The sequence below is a fragment of the Monodon monoceros genome, unplaced genomic scaffold (assembly GCF_005190385.1).
Source record: "Monodon monoceros isolate NGI ecotype Baffin Bay Population unplaced genomic scaffold, NGI_Narwhal_1 Super_Scaffold_17, whole genome shotgun sequence".
Lineage (NCBI taxonomy): Eukaryota > Metazoa > Chordata > Mammalia > Artiodactyla > Monodontidae > Monodon > Monodon monoceros.
The window spans coordinates 5,782,864-5,808,495 of record NW_021703773.1 but is presented as its reverse complement, the minus strand read 5'-3'; the positions used below and the strand labels follow the sequence as shown (position 1 = coordinate 5,808,495).

At 48.3% G+C, this 25,632-nt stretch overlaps 1 protein-coding gene across 4 annotated transcripts in view; it reads right to left on the bottom strand.

The window, feature by feature from the left end:
* The window catches only part of RAB11FIP1 (RAB11 family interacting protein 1), a 29,805-nt gene continuing 4,173 nt past the window's right edge, over window positions 1-25,632 (bottom strand). The window contains exons 2-8 of one of the 4 annotated variants that reach the window (XM_029226553.1): window positions 14,736-15,181; window positions 12,851-13,637; window positions 10,036-11,829; window positions 9,154-9,262; window positions 3,379-3,570; window positions 1,852-1,898; window positions 1-1,349 (exon numbers count right to left, since the gene is read on the bottom strand). In XM_029226553.1, the coding sequence (XP_029082386.1) occupies window positions 1,875-1,898; window positions 3,379-3,570; window positions 9,154-9,262; window positions 10,036-11,829; window positions 12,851-13,637; window positions 14,736-15,181 (3,352 nt within the window). In that variant the 3' untranslated portion in view covers window positions 1-1,349; window positions 1,852-1,874. Of the gene's footprint in view, window positions 1,899-2,838; window positions 3,571-9,153; window positions 9,263-10,035; window positions 11,830-12,850; window positions 13,638-14,735; window positions 15,182-25,632 lie in introns of those variants that run through there. The other 3 variants (XM_029226552.1, XM_029226550.1, XM_029226554.1) reach the window with 3 other exon arrangements.

The window sequence follows — 25,632 nt, the reverse complement described above, 5'->3', positions numbered from 1 at the left end:
AAAGGTAGTGCCATTTTATTTAGTGTTGTAGGAAATTTTAGGTTACTTCTTAAAAATAAAAGCAAAGAAGTTCAAAATTCCCGAAGTAACAAAGCAGGAAATAAGAATTCTGTAATCCAGGGATGCTGGGTGAACTTTCAAGTCAGAGGGAGGAAGAGGTCAAGTTAGCAGCTCACATGATAGATACTGAGAAACCACAGGGTTGAGGCTGGTGTGGAGGTTAAGCTTAACTGGAGGTTAAGCTCTCCACTCACCTAAGGCAACAGATCCTTCAGCCTTGAGGGACCATTAGTTAGCAGTTCTAAAAAAGAAGGGGCACAGGGAGGGAAGATCGTGCCTAATTTAACATCAGGTTGCCTCTGGCCTTCAATCCGGCAGGTGGCTGAGTGTCGTGGACTCTCCTCCCTCTGTGCCCTTCCGAGCCCCCACTGTTAGCAGAGCTGGAAACCACACACGTATCCCACTCACCCACGCACGCACCCTCCACTCAGGGTCAACGCTGTTCGTGTGGCAAAGGACAGACCTTCCTGCCCCTCCATTCTGTTACCCGGGTAGGCCGACACACAGGAAATAAAAGGGGTGGGCAGGACATCTGTCAAAGTCCAAGGACTGAGATGATATGAAACACCCGGGCAAAGGGTTGACATTTTTTTCCGGACGCTGACCTCCCACTGAAGTTCATCGCAAGGTGTTTGGTATTTCATCGGATGCTTCCCTGAAGTACTGACTGGTCTTCTGGGGGGTCAGCCAGGCAAGGCCAAGAAAGAGCTGCTCCTGCTTCTGCAGAGCACGGCCTCCTCCTAGGGCCCGTCAGTTTGGTGAGCACTTTCAGCAGCTAGAGGCTAATTCAGGCTCTCCTGGTACAGACGGCTGGGTGTAAGCCCTCAGACCCACGCCGGCTGCAGGAGCTCCAGCCCTCCAGTCCACCTGCCCCTGCCAACAGCTCAGAGCAGGCTCCAGCTTTCCTAGCTGAGCTCTCCCTCACAGCAGAGTCCTCAAGGACAGGTGTTAACCGGTGACCTTGAGAGGTGCAGGAATGCTACCTGTGGAATTTTTTTCCCAGCAGTGGTAGAAACCAGACACCCTTGAAGTAGATTGTCCTTCATTCTCCAGAGTTCTCGAGTGGCATACAGAGCAGAGGGATTTGCTCCTCCACCCAGACGTTCCTCTCAAACAGAGACCGGCTCCCATCCCCGAGGTCCTAGCAGCAGATCTTTCCACAACAACCAGCTCTCGGGAAGCATGCAGGTCTCCGCAGCGGCTCTTCCGAGGTGAAACCACTCAGCGCTCCCGCCACCCAGTGCACGTGGGCATCACCATCAAAGTACATTGACATCAAGTAAAAAACACTGCAGAACAAATATATACACGTGCATTTGCAGAGTTCCAGCAAATATCCAGTTCTCTTTACAGGGATGCACGTAAATCTCATAGCGCTACAAAAATGCAAGTCATCTGAGAAGTTTACAGTGGTCCCCAGTACTGTAGGAGGGTATTAAATAAAAGAGCTATCGATAATTCAAAGCAAATTAGCTAAATCAAGTTACAGTATCATCCTTCAGATTAAAGTGCTCTGATATTAACTAACGTGGCAGCAAACGTGATCCTGAAAAGGGATTCCGCTGCCAATCACCTTGCCTCTTAACTTCAATATAACAAGAATGAACATAGAAGAGCGTTCCATTTAATAACCGCTCTCATCTCAACCCCTGCCCACCCACTTGACCTGTGACATTCTCCTCCCAGGAGAGATGTTGGGATTTGATGAGATTCTGTCACAACTGGGAGAAAAAAATGAGTGATACAGAAAACATTCCAATTCCAGTATCAGGTTACTAGCAACGAAATTACCTGAAGACTCTGAACTGGTGCTATTAGTTGAGAAGGGGGCAAGTGTCCTAGTTTAAAAAAAAAAAAAGTATGTTAATCTAGTTTTAAAAATACAGCCATCTAAAAATAGGTATCATCTTGCTCTTTACAACTTTATAACAAGGGGTGGGGGAGGGAAATGCCAAGAAGAGCTGCCAAGGGAACCAGGGAGCCAAGCGACGGCACGTGGGAGAGGGCCAGTTGACGCCGCTGCAGTTGTCCCGTACCTGGTGGGACTGTTTTAGCGAGTGCTTGGGTCACCCGATCCCTAATCAAGGCACTGACTCGCTCACTCCAGCCAGCAGGGACCCTGCGATCACAAGAGGAGGGATTTTGACCAACTGCCCCAGTGCAAAGTGATTCTAATTCCCCTGGTCTACTTTCCGTACCTCCACAGACAGCCCCTCTTGGATGATAAAGCGCACACTTTAAGGCTACAGAGTAGCGGAGGCTGATGTCTGAAAAAGGCAGCTTGCTCCAAATCTCAGAGGCACACTCGGAGGTGTACCCTAAGCCCCTCTGCTCCAGTCGAAAACGAAAGACCACGTCCGAGGAGCTGGCTAGGTTTACATAGTATCGAAACTTAGCATCTGCAGCCACAACGCCGCAGCTGGGCTGCTCAAGAGCCAAGAAAGTACGTGCAACACCGCACCAGCTGCCTGGTCCTTGCCATCTCACCCTAAGCTTTAATGGCTGGGGGAGACGCACTTTATATATATTTTTATTTTTTAAAGATTTTTTCCAAGGTATGGTTTCTCCCTCCTAGTCCTATTGGCTTTTTTTTTTTTTTTTTTTAATTTTATTTATTTATTTTTGGCTGTGTTGGCTCTTCGTTCCTGTGCAAGGGCTTTCTCTAGTTGTGGCAAGTGGGGGCAACTCTTCATCGTGGTGCGCGGGCCTCTCACTGTCGCGGCCTCTCTAATTGCCGAGCACAGCCTCCAGACGCGCAGGCCCAGTAGTTGTGGCTCACGGGCCTAGTTGCTCCGTGGCATGTGAGACCTTCCCAGACCAGGGCTCGAACCCGTGTCCCCCTCATTAGCAGGAGGATTCTCAACCCCTGCATTAGCAGGAGGATTCTCAACGCCTGCGCCACCAGGGAAGCCCGGGAGACGTACTTTAAAATCTCAATATTAAAGAAAGAAAACCCCAATGTTAAAAATACATTAATACCCCCAGCGCCATCTGAACCTCTGGGCCAGGATCAGATCTAATGACCATGTCTCCGGTCAGGCATAAAATATTTACAACTTGGTTAAAGGCACAGTGGCATTTAAAAATAAAACCCTGGGAATGTCCAATAAAAGATTCATTGTAATAATTAACCTGGCTTCTGTGGGTGGGACTGACTCTTGCCAGATAAGGCGTGAGGGAGAGAGCGGTCTGGAGCCTGGACCCTGGGGCTCTCAGGCACACCGAGTCCTCGGCCTTGGGAGCAGGCGGAAACAAACTCACACACAAGTCTCAGTGCCGGAGGCAAGTGATTCACATTTTTCCTGCTTTTTTGCCAACCTGAGAGGGAACCCGGAGGATGCTGGGGGTCTCTTCCATGACCCTGACCAGCAGGTTGTCGATGTAGTCTTCCAGCTGGCGCACCTGACACTCCTTCTTGCTTATCGTTTCCTTCTGTTTGAGGACAAGCTGGATCAGCTCATCGTGGGTCAGCTGTGCATAAGCAAACGCGGGTTCCGAGGGCTTGTATTTCTTTGGAGGGGGAGGGGAGAAAAGTGATAAAGTCAGTCAAGGAGTCAAACATCTTAAAGAAACACAAAAGAGGTAGCTTTTAGTGACTGAGTCTGTGATCTGAGCCTCCTGGGAATTCGTCTTTGATTTCGGTGGAAAACTGATGACGGATGAACTTTTCTGTGAAAGGGCCAAAAAGTTAGTATTTCAGACTGTGCAGGCCACAGGTGGCCTTGGCTGCATGTTCGTCTTTGCGGTTTGGTTTGGTGTTTTGTTTTATGGCCTATTAAAAATGTACAAACCGTACCCAGCTCACAGGCTGCAGACCCCCAGGCTAGACTCTGGCCTTGGGGTTTAGAGATGTAATGACTGGTGGCCTGTGAACCCTGGAGCTGGCACAACCAGATATCCAAGTGGAGCTGAGCCCCAATCTAAGGTGACCTGTGAAGAAACCCTAGTGGCAGACGGTGCAGGAGGCGACACTGTCCTCCCAAGACAACACGTGGCCGCTCATCCCAGAAGGTCTGCTACTGCCTCGGCTGTGCTCAGGATATCTGGTGATTAGGAGGGTGCACTGGGAGACCCCACTGTAAGTCATTCCCCAAAACTATGCAGAGTCAAAGCCAAGGGGCACCATCACAGCCATCGATGGCGCTCCCTCTGGGTACAGTGGCTGAGCAGCCCCGTCCTGACCAGAGTGGGAGCCCCACGGAGTTACATTTACAATCTGGGATGACTGGTGGCTGACTGGAAACTGCCCAGGCCCCAGCCACGAGGAAACGCAAGATAAGGATTATATAAAGTAACACGCTGTACCAAGTCTCTAGTGAGAGGGGAAAAACCCCCAAAGCTAACTTTTCCTGAAATCTGTGGCTCAGATTCATAAGTTTAAAGAGACGAGGTCATGGGGCAACCTCAAGACAGTTTTGCCGGCGGAACTCTGAGGTAATCACGGTTTCACTGTCGTGAGGGTCTAACAGTTTAACCGAGAAAGGCTCAGAACCACCTGCTTCAAGAAACAGCTACGTCAAGAGCAGGGTCAACCCTGACGCGACACAAGATAAGACCCTGTTCAGTCCAGTGACGCAAGCTGCCTGCACACCGGCCAGAATCCCGAAAGAAATCCCGTCCCTCTTGTCCTGGCTACAAAGAACAGCACGATGATGGCAACACTAGCTTAGAAACATGCCTGACACTTCCAAACAGGGTGTGTCTGTTTACATATCCTATCAAGGAAAAAAGTAGTCTTTGTAAACAATAGCCAAGAATATACCCTCAAGGGGTTTTAGATTATACCTCTGTCACAGAAGGATTATATTTATTCAAAAATATTGATTACATAAGATGCTCTGCAAGAGAGTTTGGGAGAGAGAAAGAAGCAGCAGGCCGTGTAGCGCAAAAAAAAAAAAAAATTAATTTCCCCCCCAAATAACAGGATTTTATTTTGAATCATAAAAGGAATATTTACTTATCATAGAAAATCTCAAATCCAGAAGAGGGAAAAAAATTATTACCCATTACTCCAACACCTAACATTGGGGTCTCTTTCTTTCTTATTCTTCCTGTTTTTTTGTTTTGTTTTGTTTGTGGGGTTTTTTTGTTGTTGTTTTTTATTTGGTTTGGTTTATTTGTTTTTGTTTATTTGTCACACTGCACGGCTTGTGGGATCTTAGTTCCCTGACCAGGGATTGAACCCGGGGCCCTGGCAATGAAACTGTCAAGTCCTAACCACTGGACCGCCAGGGAATTCCCTTCCTGGGTTTTCTTTATGATATGTTTTACAACTTTAGCATCATACAAAATCGAGTTTTATAGCTTTTGAAAATTATTATTTTGTGAGCATTTTCCCATCATTAAACTTTAGAAAAATTGCTTTTTAAATGGATTTTGTTTGTTTAATTTTATTTATTTATTTATTTTATTTTCGGCTGTGTTGGGTCTTCGTCGCTGCACACGGGCTTTCTCTAGTTGCGGCGAGCGGGGGCTACTTTTTGTTGTGGTGTGCGGGCTTCTCATTGTGGTGGCTTCTCTTGCTGTGGGGCACGGGCTCTAGGCACGCAGCCTCAGTAGTTGTAGCACGCAGGCTCAGTAATTGTGGCGCATGGGCTTAGGTGCTCTGTGGACCAATCTTCCTGGACCAGGACTCGAACCCGTGTCCCCTGCATTGGCAGGCGGATTCTTAACCACTGCGCCACCAGGGAAGTCCTAAATGGATGTTTTAAATTTCATTATATTTTAACCATCTCTCTGTTGCTGGATATTTAGGTTGGTTTTGATTTTCACAATTATATAATAACATTTATTTAAATGTGTGACCATAAATCTTTGGTCATATCCCTAAATGTTTCCTTAAGACAAATGCATAGAACTGAAAAGGCATGCACACTTAAGGTACTTCCTACAAACTGTCAAACAGCTCTTCGATTTGGATTCTGTAATCTAAAGAGGAAACTATGCAGGACTTTGAAATCATTAGAAGTTCCTATTCATGTGATGACTAAAAAAATTAAAAAGCAATCCAGCAATTACAGAAAGTGAGTAATGGCCATGGAGAGGAAGAGGTGCAAAGAAAATATCCATTAATTCAAGAAACAATAGTGCCCAGTGTCACACATTTCCTTCCAGGATTTTTACATTGGATTTTTCCCTCATAGCTGTACCAATAATGACGTACATTCAAATTTGTATCCAACTGTTCCCATACAATATGACAGATGATTTTTGGATCTAGTTGGCTGAATTATTTTTAAATGGAAGTGTGGAAGCCACCTGAATAAATAATACATTCCTAGTTTTAATCATCTATAAAAGATGGCGGCCCTAAAACAATAACAACAACAACAAAAAAAAGCCATTGTAGTAATGATTCAGCTGGCTTTTCGTAACTTTAGGGATGCAATTTCTTTTCCGAACCTCTCTCTCACTTTGCAACATTCCAAAGAGTAGTTATTTTTATAAGCACTGTTTATGCCTTAGTACAAAGCGTCTATTCTACGGTCGGCCAATAGCCGTCTCCAGGAACCTTTCCATGTTTACTCAGAGTAGTTACCAGGTATGGTCCAGGACCAACAGCTTTGTTGCATCCAGGCAGGGGGGCAGCAGCGGAACTTACAAATCATGAGTAGAATAAGCAGCCGTTGCCTTTGTTCTAAGGCAAGTTACTCTCAGTCAGGGCCCGGAGACAAGGCCCTGGTTAAATGAGCTTTGCAGAGGAAGCAGAATGGGAACCAGGGGTCTTGCTTCTCTTCGGAGCCAAGCTGCATGCCACAGTAAACGGAAGAGGGGACGGGGCGAGGGGGGTGCTAAGTGACTCTAGTTTTCGTGATGGTCCCTTTCATGCTGTTCTTTTGCCCAGTTTCCCGGTAAATATCATTAACTCCAAGAGGACAAGTGCTGCCCCTTCTACACAACTACAGAAGCCAGCCAGGCTGAGCTGGCGAAGTTAGGGTCCACCTTTAGGCTTTGGGCTAAAACACCGTAGGTTCACAGTTCTGGCTACAGCTGATCATTTTGAGAATGATGCTTAACAGTGATGCCCTGTCAGCATGGACGACAGGGAAGAGAAGGCAAGATGGCCAGAAGGTGCTAACTTGTTTTCAGCAGCAGTTCGTTATTACTACTCAGCCTCTCGACCCCAAAATCTCCAGCTTTCAGTGTACCTTCAGCCCAGCGCCTGGAGGCAAAGGTGCAACAGAGCCAGAGGTATCAGCCACCGCCTGGCACTTACAAAATGCTTGCAGGAGTGAAGAAGACGTGAGCAAAAGTTTTATTTAAAAACACAAAAACTATTTGATGTCCTGGAGTCCCTGGGACCGTAAATATCTATGACTGAATGAAACTTCTAGATGCTTGCAGTAAAATAGAAATAAAGTTTATGTCTCCCAACTGCGATCTCCAGCGGTGGGTTAGGAAATTCCTGTCCACGTGTCTGAAACACAACACATCTGAATCCCTCTGATTTTAGGATCAGAAAGGGCAGGATGAAGATACTCTCCAGCAGAGATGATCTGGGGGGCATTGGTTTTGGTTTTAAGGGGAGGAGCTGGGTTTTTTCGTGTTAGCCACTCAAGCTTTTTTTTTTTTTTTGCCACTCAAGCTTTTTAAAGAGCAGAGATCTTCTCATCCAGCAATAGTCTTCCTGGAAATTTAGCTTACGGAAATCACCTACAAGAAGGGAAAAGTTCTATGCGAGAAATTATTGACGACAGTGTTGTTCATATTGAAAAATAGAAAACAAGCTACATATCCACTAACCGGGGAGTGAGTAAGTAAAGACTGGCATAACCGGCTCAAAGAATAGTTAAGTAGCAACATGCAAAAGTGTTTACGATATGATACTAAGGGAAAAAGAGGATTTCAGAGCGTTTCCACGCAGGTGATGGAGCTGGAGAACCATCATTTTGCTACCACCGCATGCATTAGTGGACAGAAGGCCTGCCAGCAGAAGGCTGATAGGAACAGGAGGCTTACATGGTCTGAAATGAATTCCCCACACATTTCTTACTAACTGTAAAGGGGAAAACTAGCAACTTTGCACTGGAGAGCCTAGTGGACACCACCTAACCTAAGTCATCACAGTTAACACCCCACTAACAGGACAGGCTGGTGTCACGGGCTCTTTACACAACGCACTGGAAAGGGCACGTTATGTCTCTAGTTAATTCCTGCCGAGAATGCCCAGCCTCGACCAAACCGCAGGGAGACATCAGACAAATCCAAACTGAGGAAAGTTCTACCAAACGACTGGCTGCAACTCTGAAAAAGGTCAATGTCTTGAAAGACAAAAGAGGCCAAGGAACTATCCCAGAATAAGGGAGACTCCCGAGACGAGATAACTGAGTGACCCTGGACCGGAGAACAGACAGACAAGAAAGGGCACTACTGGGAAAACTGGTGAAGGTGAAATACGGACCGCAGATGAGAAAGCAGAGAGGCATCCATGTTAAATTTCTTCATTTTGATAAACGCCTTCATTCTTAGGAATTACACACTTAAGCATTTAGGGGTAAAAGGAGCATGATGTGTGCATCTTACTCTCAAATAATTCAGAAAAAAATATATACGCAGCTACAAAGAGAGAACGGAGTAGGAGAGGGTGAGGATGATAAAGCAAATCTGATGAAATGTCAACAGTTGGTGAATTGGGATGGAGGTAGACAGGAGCTCTTTGTGCTATTCTTGCAGCTTTTGTAAAGTTTGAAATTACTTCAGAATAAAGTTACAAAAAAGTCTATCTGTGCAATGATGACGACTGCGAGAATTGTATATTCTTGCCAAAAGATAAGGACATGTGGGGAAAATGAGAATATCTGATCTGCATGGGCTGGAAGGTGGGTGACAGTTTCTTCTCATTAAAAAAGAGTACTGGTGTCAATCATGTTGCTTGACACACAACAAAATTCAACGACAGCCAAAGAACTATGAGGGGAAAAGTAAGTATCCCATGGAAAGTGTAGGGGCTTCCAAAGATCATCCAGAGACCGAGACGTGTGGTTAAGTCACCCCTGGCGTTACCTGCTGCCCCGGGAGATGTATGTCATGGTGACTCTCACAGCGGGTTTTCTAGATCCCTAACTAACCTGCCTCCTTCTGGAGAAGACATACCTTCATCATGGCTTCGTTGACCAAGTTCTCACTGATGATGGTGGCAGTTCCCGAGCTGGAGAGAGCGACCTTGGTGGCTGCCGTGTTCATCGGCTTCACGGGATGAAGTCTAAAGAGAAGGGGGAAAGGACACTTAGCTGTTTCCTTAGACGTGTACGTCACGGCAGAACCGGAGGAACTGAGGGACTGCCTCTCTCAGACGTGGCCGCCAACGAGAGAGGTGACGGGGGAATGGGGGGGACACGCGCGCTCACACCTGCAGTCCCACACGTGCCAACGTTCCTTCAGAAAGGAAAGCAGTCAGCGCGAGGCAGCCACGCGCAAGCCAACAAGGCACCACTTCCGGCCACGTGTCCTGAGCTTCTCACAGGACCCTTGGCCTCGTTATCAACGTCAGGAGAACGTTAAAGATGGTCTCCTATTCTCAGAGGCAGCTGCAGCCTAGGACTCCACTGTGGGAGTCCCCGCAGAGCCCTCTGCGCGCGCCTCGAGAGGGAGGAAAGAGCTCAGAACAAACAGGCCAGCTTCCCATTGGGCGCTGCTTAAAGTAAGCTGTCTGCACTGCTGGGTTCTCCTGGTCAATCTCAGCTGGTTTCCGAGACTAGGAAATAAGATACGGTTCCCGGGGTTTCTCTGCAAGGAGAGCTCCAACTCAGACCATGCAGAACAATTCCGAATCTATCTCTGAGGACAGCTGCTACTCTGTTCTTGCTATAAACGCAGCTACAAACGCTGCTCCCGGCCCAGGACACAGCCCTTCCGGCAACACAGGTGGACGCACCGTCAGAACAGCTGTGCGGTGAGCAAGCCCTGGCGTCTGGAGACAAGAAGCAAAGGGGGCACGGCTTACACTCACGAGGACAGTCATCCCCCGGCTCTCACCTGTGCTTGGCCGACCCGCTTCCAGCGCTTGGCTGAGCCGAGACTGGCTGTGTGTCTGAGGGTGAGACCCAGGCCTGAAGAAGCGGCTTCCTCTTGCCAGAATTTTCCACTTTACCCGCGGAGCCCTCGACTGCTGCTTTTTTTTGAGATTCTGCTGTACTGGTGTGGTGGGTGTCAGAGTGTGCACAGGTGGGAAAAGAGCGTGTGGCAGGAAAGGGCTCAGAAAAGGGGGGGCCGGACACAAGGGAACCCAGGGCTGTGGCTGGAGGCTGGCCCGGCCTCCCATCTCCCACTGGTTCTGCCTCCCCGCTGTCACCGGGGCCCGGCGACTGTGGTTCCTGAACCGCCAAAGCTGTGATCTGCTCTGCAGAAGCGGGCGCGGGTGCTCTGGGCGCTGCCGGCCGGGGCTCGCGCAGGCCCCCTGCTGACCCGCCGGCCTCCCTGCTGGGCGCCCTCTCCCGCTCAGCAAGTGCAGGCCACGTGCTCGGGGAAGAAGCCCCTCCTCCCAGAGCTGCCACCGGGGCCACCCCTCTGTCATCTTCAAGCTGATCTCCCCTCTCGTCTTCCGAAGCGACTTCGGGGATGGAAGGCAGGGTCAAGTTCAGATGGGCCAGGGCTGGGGGCTTTGCCTCGCAGGAGGACTGAAGGCCATGCAGGGGGTCAGACAGCAGACCCTCGTTGTCACTGGCTTTGCTCTGGTTCTGCGCCATCCGGGTGTCATCTCCCTGACTCCTGAGACGGGGACCATCTCTCCCCGAGCTGGCGGCATGCGCGGGGCCCCCCAAGGAGCTCCCCTTGGAGGACAGGCTGGGAGGGCGAGCTGCCAGGGCAGCGGGCCAGGGTCCAGCCACAGCCGCGCCCTCCTGGGAGTGTCCCATGTCCCACGCATTTCCAGGGGCAGCCCCTTGTGGCGTCACCTCCTGGGGGTCACCTCTGTCCCCGCGGACCAGCACAGGGGCCTCCTCCCCCGCCTCTTCCCTAGAGAGCTGCTCGGAAAACAACACCTGCCCCTCGATTTCCTTTCTGCCCTCACAGGCATCTGGACCCATCTCTTCGTGTCTCTGCACCGCAGAGTCAAGTGGAGGCACCGACTCGCCCACGGGAACGGGGGGCACCGCTTCCTTAACTGCAGGACTCATCCCGCCACCCCCATCTGCATCCCCCACGGGAGACCTAGATTGACCCGCAGAGCCTGAGGCTCCCCGCCTCGGGGGCTTCCCGGCAGGGCTGCCCATCCCGCCTCCTCTGAGCGCAGTGGCGGATGTTACTTCTCGGGCCTCGACAGATGAAGGGATGGCACCTTGTTGCTTTCTGGGGGGAGACCCCAGAAGCTCTTCTTCTTCTCGCCCCACTTCAGGCTGCATCCGGAGAGACTGTCCTGGGTCATCAGCGCTGGTCTTCCCCACTGGAGAGTCTTCCATCCCTTTCCCCACTGGAATGGGTGTCTGTTTGGAAAGCGAGCCCACAGCACAAGGAACAGTACTTGGAACTTGTGTCAAACTCTCCTTTTCTAGCTCTGGTTCAAGGAGCGAAGGCGGTTCTTCAGGACCGGCCTCACCCACATCTGCGGGAGGCCAGTGTTCAATGGGAGTGGATGTGGAAATGGGGGCCGCTACAGGAGAGGAGAAAGAGGAGCCAGGAGGAGATTCAAAGGGCTGTGGCTCTGAATCATGCCCCAGTTTAGAAGCGACGGGTGTCTGACCAGAACTGGAAGGGAGAGCAGAGAACACGAGAGGAGAGCGAGTGGAAGGAGGGAGCCTGGGTGCGGGCTGAGCCTCTGGAGACACTTCCAGTCTGCAAAAAGGACAAAATAAAATCTGCAGGTCAGTTGCAGATGCAGCATGAGAGGCAAAAGACATGTAAAAATACAGTCTTTCCAAAGGCGAGAACTCTTTTTTATATTGGGGGCAGTACCTTGAGAAGTTAAAGAAGGAACACCAATACTTAATCCACAAAAGGCACAATTTTATCACCAAGTACATCTGCCACAGAAAGGACTGTTGCAATAGAAACAGAAAGATTCAGGTAGAGCAACAGTCTGCAGTCTCTTTTGGTGATAAAGAAAAAGCACCTAAAAAGTGCAAAGCCATAAAAGGTGCACCACAAAGCAAGAGGCAGATTTTGAAGAGGAATACTGTGTGTGTGTGTGTGTGTGTGCCTGTGAAATCAAAATAGGCAGAATCTCAAAAAAAAGTCTCTCCCACCCCCAGCGCACAGGAATATCGTCACTGTGAATGTGAGTCATGCTGAGAAGCAGGACACCCGGCTAGTGAGACAACGTGCAGAGGAAACACACAGAGAACCCTCCCAGTCACACTTGACAGTGGACCAAGGGTCTCTTGTGCCAGCAAACCCACACCAAAGTGCAAGGAGGAGAGATTACACCTGCCTCAAAGGGAACTCACAGGAAGAACCTACTAAACCCCGGTCTGCACGTACCACCACCGAAACCTGGTATTGCTCCCAGACCACGACACTCGGAATCTGATACAAAACCAGGGCATTCCGCTGTGCTCTGCTTATCTCACTGAGACGGACAGACCAGTTCTAGGTACTTTCGCCAGAAGCAAAAATGTGTGCAGAGAAAATGCTTGCGGCAAAGATGCCTGCCGGGAAAATGTCGGGCAAGGGGCAGACCACGCCTGCTGGCAGTGGCCCCGGGCTGGGGCACATCACTGCAGTCTCTGCAGGTGGGCCAGGCCAGTGGTAGGGACTGGCTAAAAACAATTTCTGCAGGGACCACTACGGACCAACAAGCAAGGTCTGCTCTAACATAGGCATGGCCGCTGGGCCCCGGGGAGGGGCCGAGACTCACCGGGGTTTCACGGCTCTGGTCTGGGGAGCCCTGGGTGAGGGAACAGGTGGCGCTGGTGCAGCCTTGGGCTCTGGGTCAGCTTCTGGTTCTGGGATCTGCACGTCTTCAAAGGGGTTCGGGGCTCTGCCCCGTCCGGAGACAATGGCCGCAGTCTCCTCGTCCGATCTCTTCACAGGGTCGTCGACAGGCCCCGGCTGGTCCTCACTGGCTCTGACCGCCACGGGCGTGCCTTCCCTCTCCTTCCCGGGGGCGGCCGGCGGGCTTTCGCCTTCACTGCCCTTGGCCGTGTCCTTCTTCCCGGTCACCAGGGAGAGCAGAGAGGACTTCTTGTTCTCCTGTTTCTTGCTCTCTTTGGTTTCCTTTGCAGCCTCCAAGGTCGCCAGAGCCGCGTTCTCCCGAAGGTCCCCGCTGACCAGCAGCTGGTAGGATGGCAGGGACATGGACTTGAGAGAGTCCTTTGTGGAAGACTCGGAAGGCACTGCACCTCCTTCCCCAGGCTCCTTCAAAGGTCGAGAGGCCAGGTTTTCTGTAGATGAGAACAAATGCTTCTTCCTGAGGCCCTGGGGGGATGGCGAGGAGGCCGGGGAGCTGCCCTTGGTCTCGCTCTTGGCTTCGGGCTGCTCCACATAGACGTGGTTCCCGTTGATACAAACATTCGAGCGGGAAAGGATGTCATTCTTAGACCGAAGGCCTCCCAGGAAGGAGAGTCCTTCCTTCTTGGGGGGGTTGAAGTAGATCTGGTTCAGCTGCTTAGGATCCACACTTGCCGTTCCCTTGTGAGACAAGACTGTGGGAGAAGAACCAAGAACCAAGGGAGTGAGAAGCTAAGGGAATGGTTCGCAACACGAGGGGGGGGGCGGGGCATGGCTTTTGTCCTCACGCATCTGAGTGCATTTTTGGTTGTCACAGCTGGGTGGGGTGTGCTACCCGCATCTAGCAGGTGGAGGCCAGGATGCTGCTAAAGCTCCTACAAGTACAGGGAGGCTCCCACAACAAACCATTATCCTCCCAAACTGTCAATGGTGCTGAGGTTGAGAAGCCATGCATGGAAGCAAGGAAAAGGGCAGTGCTCTTGGTAGAGGTGCAGAATCTGGCCAATAATAGGGATCTGGTCACTGAGACTGAATTTCAAAATATCCAGTTAATTCAGAGTTAATGGAACTGGATTCCTTGGCTTTCATTAGGAATGTATTCCATGAGAGCTCAGTATAAGTACCCAACGAATTAATGAAATATCAGAATTGCTGTAAGTTTCCATGGTTTTATCCTTAATTAAAAAAAGAAACTCGGGGCTTCCCTGGTGGCGCGGTGGTTGAGAGTCCGCCTGCCGAAGCAGGGGACACGGGTTCGTGCCCCGGTCCGGGAAGATCCCACATGCCGCGGAGCGGCTGGGCCCGTGAGCCATGGCCGCTGAGCCTGCGCGTCCGGAGCCTGTGCTCCGCAACGGGAGAGGCCACAGCAGTGAGAGGCCCACATACCACAAAAATAAAAATAAAAAATAAACTGTGCATGCATTCATTCTGTTAGCCCCAAAAGCTTGTACTAATGCACATCAGTTACAGAGTCAGGTGTTATGGAAAAGGCATTCGCACATTCCTAGAAACCAGAGGGCTTAGAAATAGAGAAGGCTTCCTAACCAAGGTTACCCCTCATCATCACCACCACTACCGTGACCACCATGAGCAGCTACAGCGCCAGCACCACCAGTAAAAGCAGCATCACCACCACCCCCGCCATCCCCTCCACCAGCATCACCATCACTGCAAGAACTGAGGAGCTGAATTAAAATCTTTCTCCTAAGATTTGTTTGTTTCTTCTCTCCCAAAGCAAAGTAGGCTCAGCTGGGGGAGAAGGGCCAAGTAAGGAGGAGGAGAAGGAAACTCACCGTCCGAGGCAGAGGAGGACTTGTCCTCGCCATTGTCCTCATCCTCCCACTGGGACTGAAAGTCTCCAGGACGAAGCAGCACTTTGCCTGACTTTGCAGTCGGCAGGACGGACATGGACTGGGAAAGCGGTGCTCTCTGCAGGTTGGACCTGGAAAACAAGGTCCTCAGCTTTGACTTCTTCTTCTTGTCTTTCGAAGGAGACTCGTCATCGCTGTCAGCCGAGGGCGTCACGCTGGGGATGATGGCTGACACGGTATCTGACGCGCTGTCCTTATTCTTCCCCTTGATCTTGTCCTTCAGTTTCCCGAAGGGATTCCGAGACTTGTCTTTCACGGAAAGGTCAAACATGCTAGCGGTCATGTTGTTTCTCATAAACTGGATGTCAACCTCAATTTCTCCTCGTTCTTTATTCTTCTTCCCCGGTTTGGATTTCAAGGTACACCACCTACGAGGAGAAAGGCTGAGAGGTTACCTTTGAATGGAAGCACCTCAAACGATGTTCACAGTCCGCGTTACCTGGCCTCTCCTCTCTGCTATTACCAGCCTCGTACACAAACCCTGTGTTCTCTTCTTTGGGGAGTGAGGGGTGCAGTGGGGGAGGGCAGAACTTGAAGTTTTATTTCTGAGAAGACACCCTCTAGGCAAAGATAGGATCTGATCCTGTACTTAGTGTAAGGTCACCTAAAATCTTGATTCGGTAAAGAGCTATTTCTAAGAATAAAATAAACATTCCATCAAATCACTTCCTGTGACTGGTTTTTTCCTTCAACGGGGTAAAAATGCAAAGATCATATACAAACAGTTACGTAGGTAGAGTGCAAATTTTCAAGAGAAAAGCAAGGGTTTGTAGAATAGTCCCTGGCAGGGAGTAATGGAAACTATAAGACAGAGTAAAAGAGATTTGTTAAAGAAAAAAAAAAAAGAGCGAAATAAGGCAGTCACAAAGTGACAAATATTGTATGATTCCACTGACGTGAGGCCCTTAGAACAGCCAAGTTCAGAGACAGAAAGGAGAATGGTGGTCGCCAGGGGCTGGGGGGGACCTGGGAGTGTCAGTTGGGAGAATAAAAGTTTTGGAGTTGGGCGGTGATGATGGTTGCATAAAAATGTGAAAGCACTTAATGCCACAGAACTGTGCGCTTAAAAATGGTTAAAATGGTCACCGTTCTTATATGTATTTTACCACGATGAGAAAGAAAGAGAAACTGAGAGGAGGCATTCATCCCCAGCTTAATAATCAGAAAAAGGAATATTTCAAGCATGATTCAAGAATTTCACTTGGTCATTTGCAAACTACTTCACGATATGGCAAATGATATTATATCAGCCCAACTCCATTGAAAGACGAACTTCAGAGAAAGTAAACCTCCCCTCGGCATTTTCCATCGGGTGAACCGCAAGAATGTGAGCCCGGTGAGTGGTGCGGGCTCCGCAGAACAAACAACTCCAAATACAGGGCTGACCCACAGCTGCCCCCGGGGTCACCCTCACATGCCGAGAACCACACTCTGATGTTCTTTTCGGTGACCTATTTAAGAGCTGAGGGCTGTGGACTTTAAGGAAATGATGGTTTTGCCCAAATAAACACAATTTCCTCTTTCACCTTCAGCCTGTCCTGCTCCCAGGGCAGATCGTGCCCCCCGCTACTTTAGCTCATTCTACACTTAAAGGGGCAGAGGGATGCAGAAACACACTTAGAAACGTCTTCCTCTAGGTCTCACGAGAATGACATGAAGTGGACAGCATACCCACTTTACAGATAAGGAAATTGAGGCTCACAAGTTAGGTAACTGGTACAAGGCCTTGCAACTGCTAAAAGGCACAGTCAGGACTCTGAACCAGCTCTACAATTTCCCCAAAGCTTTCCCTTACACCAAGATTCCAGGTTGGCACTCCCTCTGAACTCATCTTTGCTGAGCCGTCTTTTACAACACATAGAAAAGAGGGCTGAAATTTAAATTCTTTTTGAGGAAGGCTTAAGCTTCCAATTTAAATGTCCTGAGATGAAAGAAGAGAAAGGCGAAAGCTCCCATAGCTGGCATCAACCATAAATCATAGGGCTGCACGTAAAGTTCAGATACAACGTCATCGAGAAGGACTTACACTGGATTAACAAAATACAGCCAAGATCTGGGAAAATGACATGAGCTACGATTTTGGACCTTTAGGAGAAATCTTTTATGATTTTTAAAACTACAGTCCACAGCTGGAGCAGGAGGAAGACGCAAGGTCTTTACAGACAGCCTCACCCTGCCAGCCGAGTGTCTTCCCAACACATTTTCCATGGCAGGCTGGGAACAGTTTGCATATCTGTCATTTAGACGTTGAGAGGATTATTAGTATCTTTCTCTTCTGACAGTCATGTGCTAAATGGTAGCCTTGGTGATGAGGGGTGGTTAGCTTTTGTAAATACCAAGGGTAGGCACCTGGGGAAGTTGCTGAGAGCTGAGTGTGGAGGCACAGATGACCACACCAGCCACAAGCAGAGAGCCTCATCTCTCCACCCAGGGCCTTCTCCCAGCTCTTCCACCTCTCTATTCACCCTCCCAGGGGACGCAAGGGCTCCCGACCTCCAAAGAATACCACTTGCCAGCTCCCTGAACGGGGCCGCCTTCCCCAAAGTATCAGTGCCGAAGTCTGTTTATTTTGAGCAAAGCTGCAACCAACTCTAGGATCCTCCCTGAGGGCCTATTATCACCTGATGCTCAGGTTCAGTCCCTGGGCACTAGAGTGGGATTTGTTTTGGAAACTTCTAACACCACTAGGAGGTATGAACAGGCACTTCAACTGTTCCTGTCACTTATTTTCACACGCAAGCCTAAAACCAAACACCAGGTAGCCAAGAACAGCCACAGGGCTATTTAAGGACATGAAAAGCAGACTGAATCGTGGGCAGGTAAGTAACCCCTGTGAGTCTGCTGGATCTATTAAAGCTGGAAAGGAAGACAGGAATTCTTCTAGCAATATTATCCTGATCATTAAATTCACACAGCTTAAGCAAGGGATCTTTTTTTTTTTTCGGTACGCAGGCCTCTCACTGTTGTGGCCTCTCCCGTTGCGGAGCACAGGCTCCGGACGCGCAGGCTCAGCGGCCATGGCTCACGGGCCCAGCCACTCCGCGGCATGTGGGATCTTCCTGGACCGGGGCATGAACCCGTGTCCCCTGCATCGGCAGGTGGACTCTCAACCACTGCGCCAACAGGGAATCCCTAAGCAAGGGATCTTTGACACAAGTATAATCTGATAGTTCATGAAAGCAATGATCCATAAATGTCTCACCCTAAGAAATTCCAAAGCAGGACATATTTGTGGGTTCCAACATTTAAGCATTGGTTCAATTTATCAGTGTTTCTGTCCGTTTGATTTTCAGTGCACTTAATTCCAGCACCTCACAGAAGTAGTTCGTATATAATCAGGTCCCAGCAGGGCCACACAGCATGCGACAGCAGGGTGGCTGTGTCCCAGCACAACCATTCACGAAGGCCCAGAAAGCTTGAATTATCTCAGAAATCAGGGCTGGGTTTTCCCAGTACAAAGGGCAGGGTACAGAGAGAAAGCCATAATCCCAGTGCAGAAAGTTTATTTTTAGGCCCATATTCTAAAAAATCCTGCAACCTATCAAAAAAATGAAAAATAAAAGGATCCCTTCTATAAGCAAATAGTCATTTTTACTTATAATTAAAAGTTAGTTCTTCCAAAATTAAAAGGATCTCTGAAAACACAGAAAGTGACAAGAAATGTATATAAACTGTATTTTAAAGTAAAAACACGCATAGGATAACAATTCAAATCATACAAAATGGTACAGAATGAAAACTTTAATCTCCATGCCCCTCAGTCAAGTGAGGATCTTGGAAATGAACATACAAGCAAAAATCATATTATCCAGACAGGCTGCCCTACTGTTTGGGAGTTTTTTGGTTTGGGGTTTTCTTGGTCAAACACAAGACAAGGCAACAGCTAAAAATATAGAAAAATTCATTTAAGTCTTCTACACTTTCAGAAAGATGCCTTATTAAGAGCAGCAAGGGAAAGAATGAATAAAAGTAAAAAAGCATGAACTGGGTACAGGAAGGAAAATATACAGTATGCAGGACACAGGGTCTGCTTCCCGAGTCGCCGGGCTGGGGACCTAGTGTCTGGACCCGCATTGTCAAATCTCCTGGGCTTTTTATTTATTTCTTTTTAATACATTTATTTTATTTATTTATTTATTTCTGGCTGTGTTGGGTCTTCGTTGCTGTGCACAGGCTTTCTCTAGTTGCGGCGAGCGGGGGCTTCTCTTCGTTGCGGTGCACAGGCTTCTTATTGCGGTGGCTTCTCTTGTTGCGGAGCACGGGCTCTAGGCGCACAGGCTTCAGTAGTTATGGCATGTGGGCTCAGTAATTGAGGCGCACAGGCTTAATTGCTCCGTGGCATGTGAGATCTTCCCAGACCGGGGCTCAAACCTGTGTCCCCTGCATCAGCAGGCAGATTCTTAACCACTGCGCCACCAGGGAAGTCCTCCTGGGCTTTTTAAACACTCATTTTGAGAACAGCTAAAACCACCCAACCATGTCCAATTCTCAGGGCTGGTTTGCCTCAGAACGTAGGTTTCTCAATACAAGGAAAGCTGGTCCCAGGGGGCCTTCTATCGGAATGTGGGAGAGCGGGGGCGGTGTGGTTCCTGCTCTTGGGAAATGAAAGGTCTCACAGTGCATCCCTGCAGACATGCGGGATTACACTTGTAAAGGACTGACTGGTACGCCTCAAAAATAACCTGTCTGCAGCTGAAGCAAACATGTTTTTCCTTTAAAACATTCCAGAGGGGTAGATACAGACAGAAAAAATGATGGCTTCAAAGATTCAAGACACAGAGAAACGATGGCTTCAAAGATTCGGTTCAGTTCATGTTTTTGCACGGCAGGCGCTGGAAATACAAAACGAAGAGGCCAGATTCCTCGCTGAAAAGCTTAGCCACCAGTAGAGAGCTGGCTCACCAAACATCACAAGGCGTTTGTTACACTGAAACAACTGCTGCCTTTTCTTTCTGACTATGAAGTGTGAGAAAATAATTAGACGTGAAAAGAAATTCCTGCTAAAACAAGGACTCGCACACAAAGAAGGTCCTCAGCTAACTGAAATCCCAAGGGGCTATAAGAACCACCTACTTAGGGACTCGGCAAAATGAATTAAGACTGCACCCTCCCATTAGACACAGGAGGCTCCAGGAAAGGCAAGGCAAAGGAAGACCACCAGCTCCACAAGTCACTTCATTTTAATGGGTAAGCGTTAATTTCAAGGGGTCCTTGTCTATGGGTCTGATGTGGACTCCAGGGTCAATGGTGGACCGCCTACTTCCCTTCCTGCACAAAAACTCAACCATGAGTTATAGCATGAATCATCCCCCATGGTAACTAAACTTCATGACACAGGGGAGTTTGGCCTCAAGGGAGGAAAGAAGCAGGAAGAACAGAATAGCACCTGAGTCTAACATTTGAGATGGAGGACGCACTTGATCTTTCTTAGAGAAATTTTAAGAAGCAGTTTATTCACCGTCTTTCCCAGGGAATAAAAATAAATAATAAAAATCACGTGAGGGTAGCAGAGGAGGACATCTAAAAGGGGTTCTGAAAAGGACTGATTCCACATGGGTAAAGTGTCCAGACTTTTCTCTTGGTAGCCTAGAGGCAATGCACAGCAAACAGGGACAGAGATGTTTATGACCTATAAAAGGTTTGTATGTATATCCTCCAGAAGCTAAGTAGTTTAACAGGTTTTGTCATTGACCAAGATAGCTAGTCCTAACTACCTAACTATGAATACAGAATCACCGACCAGCCAGCCTTGCCCCCCAAGGTGGACCTTCCCCTCTGCCCATCATCAACTTCCTGGCGGTAAATCATGAGGGTTGCAAATGGCTCCTTTTTTACCCTAATCCCTAAAACAGCCATTCTGGCAGCACTGAAAAGCTATCTGTAGTCACCAAATTCAATCCTAAAAAGCCAGTAAATGACATGGCAAAGGAGAGATCACAGAAAAAGCAGGTTGAAAACGCTTTTGATCTTCCTATACTATTTGCTCTACAGAAATTCCCTTAGAAAGTAACTAAAACAGGTTATAGAAAAATTTTTTTAATATTTTTTTAAAATTGACTTTCTCTCATGCTAATTCAAACATTCCCTTTTGCTGTATTTTCTTGAAGTCTTTTTCCCCGCATAGTTCTATGATTACTAGCTGAGAGGCTTCAGACAAGTTACTTAACTTGTCTGTGGAACAGGGTTAAAAGCACCTACCTCATAAGGATGTAATGAAGATTAAATGGCTTAATATACGTAAAGAGCTTAGAACAGTGCCTGGCACTTACACTCAGTAAGTGTTCGCTATGACTATGACTTGGTAGTAACCAGAGTACACGTGCAATTCTATTTGCAGCGTGTTTTTAAAGATAATTGTCTTACAGTCTCCATACCCACCATTTTTAACGGTTGTATGATGTTCTGTGAAGTGCATTTATACCATCGTTCACCCATGGTTCTCAAATGGGAATTTAAGACATCAACAGTTCTGACTGACTGTATTCCTAAGGATCCAATCTTAAGCCATCAAACACAGATAACAATGATTTGCATTTGAAGGGAACGGGAAAAGACTCAATTATAAAATTAGTTTGTGGAACTTCCCTGGTGGCACAGTGGTTAAGAATCCGCCTGCCAATGCAGGGGACACAGGTTTGAGCCCTGGTCCGGGAAGATTCCACATGCCGCGGAGCAACTAAGCCCGTGTGCCACAACTACTGAGCCTGCACTCTAGCGCCTGTGAGCCACAACTACTGAGCCTGCACGGCTAGAGCCCGTGCTCTGCAACAAGAGAAGCCACTGCAATGAGAGGCCCACGCACCACATCGAAGAGTAGCCCCCGCTCACCGCAACTAGAGAAAAAGCCCGCATGCAGCGACGAAGACCCAACACAGCCAAAAATAAATAATTTTTAAAAATTGTTTGTATGACACAATTTCCAAAATTAAAAAGTACATACAATTTTTTTAAATACCACGATTGGTGAATAATTTCTATAACTTATCCTGAGATTTAATGATCCTCAGAACTCTGCAGGATTTCTAAGTAGGTGGGAGAGACAAGAAACAGAGGCCCCCAAACTATTTCAGACATATGCCAAGATGGCATAACTGACTGCAGTATAAGGATCAAGACATATTTTCTAAGTTGAAAGCAATACCAAACTCCTTGTAGGTAAAGACTAAAGGAAAAACCAAGCACCAGTGTTTTAAGATTCTCTAAGAATTAGAAAAATTAACACATTTATAAACATGTAAGTCTACCACTCCTGCCATCATCTAGTTACCAAGTTTTTACTTGACCATATCTCAAAAAGCCACAAATGTTAATATTCTAACATCAGATCAGGTATCTCGCCTCTTGCCCAAAAGTAAATGCCACTGATGTAGTCTACGTGATCTGCCAAAGAACAGTCTCTGTGGGGTCTCTTTAAGGATGAGGAAAGAAAATGTGATGGTTTGGTTCACCACCTCTCGGCCAGGACAAAAAAAAAACAACTTCAGCATGACAGACATCAAAGTACATTCAGTCCACTCTACCCCACAGGCAGACTCACACTCCCTTCTGTGGGAGCTCCCAGCAGGGAAGCACAGCATCTGGTTTATCTGGTAATCAGGTAAGTCCCAAGGAGAAGGAAAAAAACCCCATACCAAAAGCATTTCAAAATCCTGTTCTCATGACAAATGATCAGTAAAAACGAAAAGTTCCATTAGCGTAAATGGAAACCCCACAGGACTGGTGCTGTAGGTGGTGACACTCTTGAAGAAATAACTCGGGGCCCGCCTGCCACTGGTGCCCCTCACACAGGACAGCTGTTATTCAGGATCACAAGAGGCCTTTTCAGACCAGGCTTTCTGGAAGCCTTGGCTGTTCTCCCTCAGTTAGCCATGTCCTTTTTAATAAACAAGAATTTTAAAAGTGAAGTGTGCAGCGGTCACACCTCTAGAAAGGGTTTTTCTGGGATTTCCTATAAATGCCTTCCCTCTGCTCCACTCAGAGGCCAGCATTCAGGAAAAGACACTTAATTACAGCTGCCTTTTTTCTCCCTACAGGCACATTCCTAAATGTGTCCCTCAGGGACACCCTGGAGACGAAAGCCCTTGATTTTTCTCTAACAGATCATCCCCAGACCTGTCCCAGCAGGAAAGGAATTTCTCGTCTCATTAGTGGCTAAAAGCGGCTCCTTTACCAAGGGCACCGTAAGCCCCAAGCTGCAGGTGACCTGCTTCTCCAGTGTTGAGCAGGGGTGCTGACGAGCAAGCCAGACAGCACACTGGGAAACGGAGAGAAGCGGGGCTTTGACCTCATACCGAGGCCACCCCTAGTCTTTAATCCACTGGGCTAAATGTAAGATTAAACACTTCTCCACGTCCACACGGGCAAACGACCGCCTGCCCTGTGTCTACAGGGACCGCACTCAAAGACATCTGCGCAACTAGGCTGGGTCACACAGCAAACAACGAGATGGAAGTGGTCCCCGGCCAAGGGGAAAGCAGAGGAACTGGCCTGGTCTCCTGCTGAGCCAGCTGCGGCATGAGATCTGGCCCAGGACCCCTTAAGGGGAGCACAACCCCCTCACCAAGCTTTTTCCACACAGTGGATGTTGGCTTTCTTCAAAGGCCATACACGTGTCTGGGTGTTAATTGTGTTGGAATTCAAAGGGCCGGAGGGCGACTTCCCTGATGGTCGTGTGGTTAAGAGTGCATGCCTCCAATGCAGGGGGGTGAGGGTTTGATCCCTGGTCAAGGAACTAAGATCCTGCACAGCGTGGCCAAAAACACACACAAAAAAAAAACCCCAAAGACCCTGAGGCTTAGAGATCCGCACCAGGCCCAGGACCAAAGGCCACCCAGGGCATGGCTCTGAGATGAAGAGAAGGTCTTAAATGCCCTTCTATTGCTCCCACGTTTGGGCAAGGGCATCTTAATCCTCTGGAGCTAGGCCAGAGTGAGCGTCCCTCCAAAAGTATAGGGTGAGAAGCACAGCTTTCTCGGACGTATGGCAATTAAAATTGGAGCGGCCAAATGGATACCTAAGATTATCGTCCAGGGAGAGGGAGAGTGATGTCAGCAAGTGCACGTTGGAGTTGATGACCGTTTAATAAGCACGTGTACTGTTAATGTAATCATAACATTTTTTAGTTAATAACTACAATTAAAATGACAGAGATACTATTTAGAAAAGCCTTCCTCTGATGGTAGTTGTGGAAATACAACAGAAGTCTTTGTAACCGAAAGGAAGTTAAGCAAAACAAGGCTCTTTTGTGCGCTCACCTTCCCTGATGTGAGAAACCTTTACATGGTTGACTGACTTGCCTCCAGAGGCGTAGTTTTCATTTGCAGGTTTATTTTCCCTCGTGTTATTTATTATTTTTCCTTTTCTTAGTCCTGTAGTCCTCGCAGAAGTGACTCTACCAGCGTGTTGGGGCAACCAGAGAGGTCACATCGGGTTATTACAAAACAAAGGCTTGGCCTGTGTTGAAACTGTAAACACTTGAAGACATACATATACACACCCTGGTTTCAATGGTGTTTCCTGCTCATTCACTCAGCACACAGGTATCACTGCTGGTGTTGTCTTTGTAATGGTGACCTCACTCTTGTGTCACGGTGACTGCCAGGGAAAGAAATCTGCCACCGTTTCCTGGTTCATTTTCAACAGCAGGTTCTCCTTATTCTGTTTGTTCATTCTTATCACTTCCTCTCACTCACCCACCCATACCCAATCCATCACCAGTCAGGCCAACTGAACCTCCGGAATACTTCTGAAATCCACCTACCTCTGTCCGTGACCATGCCTGTCACCCAAGTCCAAGCACCATAATTGGTTGCCTAGATTCCTGCCAGAGCCTCCCACTTCACCTGTCTGATTCCAGGCTAGGCCTGCTCCAAATCTGCTCTCCACCCAACAGCCACAGTGATCTTTCACGAACTGCATCACATCACCCCTCTGCTTTCAACACTCAGTGGCTTCCACTGCTCTTCAACGAAGCCCTGCCTTCCTCTTCAGCCTCAATGGATGCAACCTCTCCAGCTTCCCAGGCATTCCTGCCTCAGGGCCTTTGCACAGGCTGCTCCCCCTTCCTCTACCTTTCCCTGGGAAAATTCCTCTTTATCCTTCAGGTCTCTGCCTCAGAGAGGCTACCTGCAATCTCCTGTTCTTTTCTCTTATGACACCCTGTTCTCTTCCTCCACTGCACTCACCCCAATACAGGATTGTTCATTTATGTGTTCATTTGTTTACTGGCTATCTCCCCCACAAGGCTCTCAGCTCTCTGAAAGCGGGGATCATGTGTGTTTTGTTCATCACTGTTTACAATGTATACCAAGTGCCTCACACATAGTAGGCATCAAAAAATAATTACTAAAAGTATGGATGAACATTAAAAACAAGGGGGAAAAAGGCAGTTAGAACTTTCCCCATGCTAACTGTCTTCTAAATGAAATCGTCATCAAATCATATCACGAAAAACAGGAGGGAACATCTTTCACATCGATGGAACTGTGACCTTGAGCCACCCTCCCCCTTCTTAGTCACTCCGTTCCCCTGCTGTGAACAGGTTGGGGTTATTTATCCCAGGACCCACAGATCCCCGTCCTGGACGTGAGCTATCAGGTTCCTACACTGGGTGGGAGGGTTTCCAGTAACGCCCAATGTCATCTTTAGGGGGAATCCCAAGAAAAGAAAAACTTAAGCAGTAACAGCATTGCTCGAATTTTCTAGTCTGTTACAAAAAGCCGAAATGTGCTTAGGAAACCCAGAGGTATAAGTGCAAACACTGACGGCTCAGATTTGTGAATTCGAGACCTCTGTGCTCATCTGTCACCTCTATGCCTCC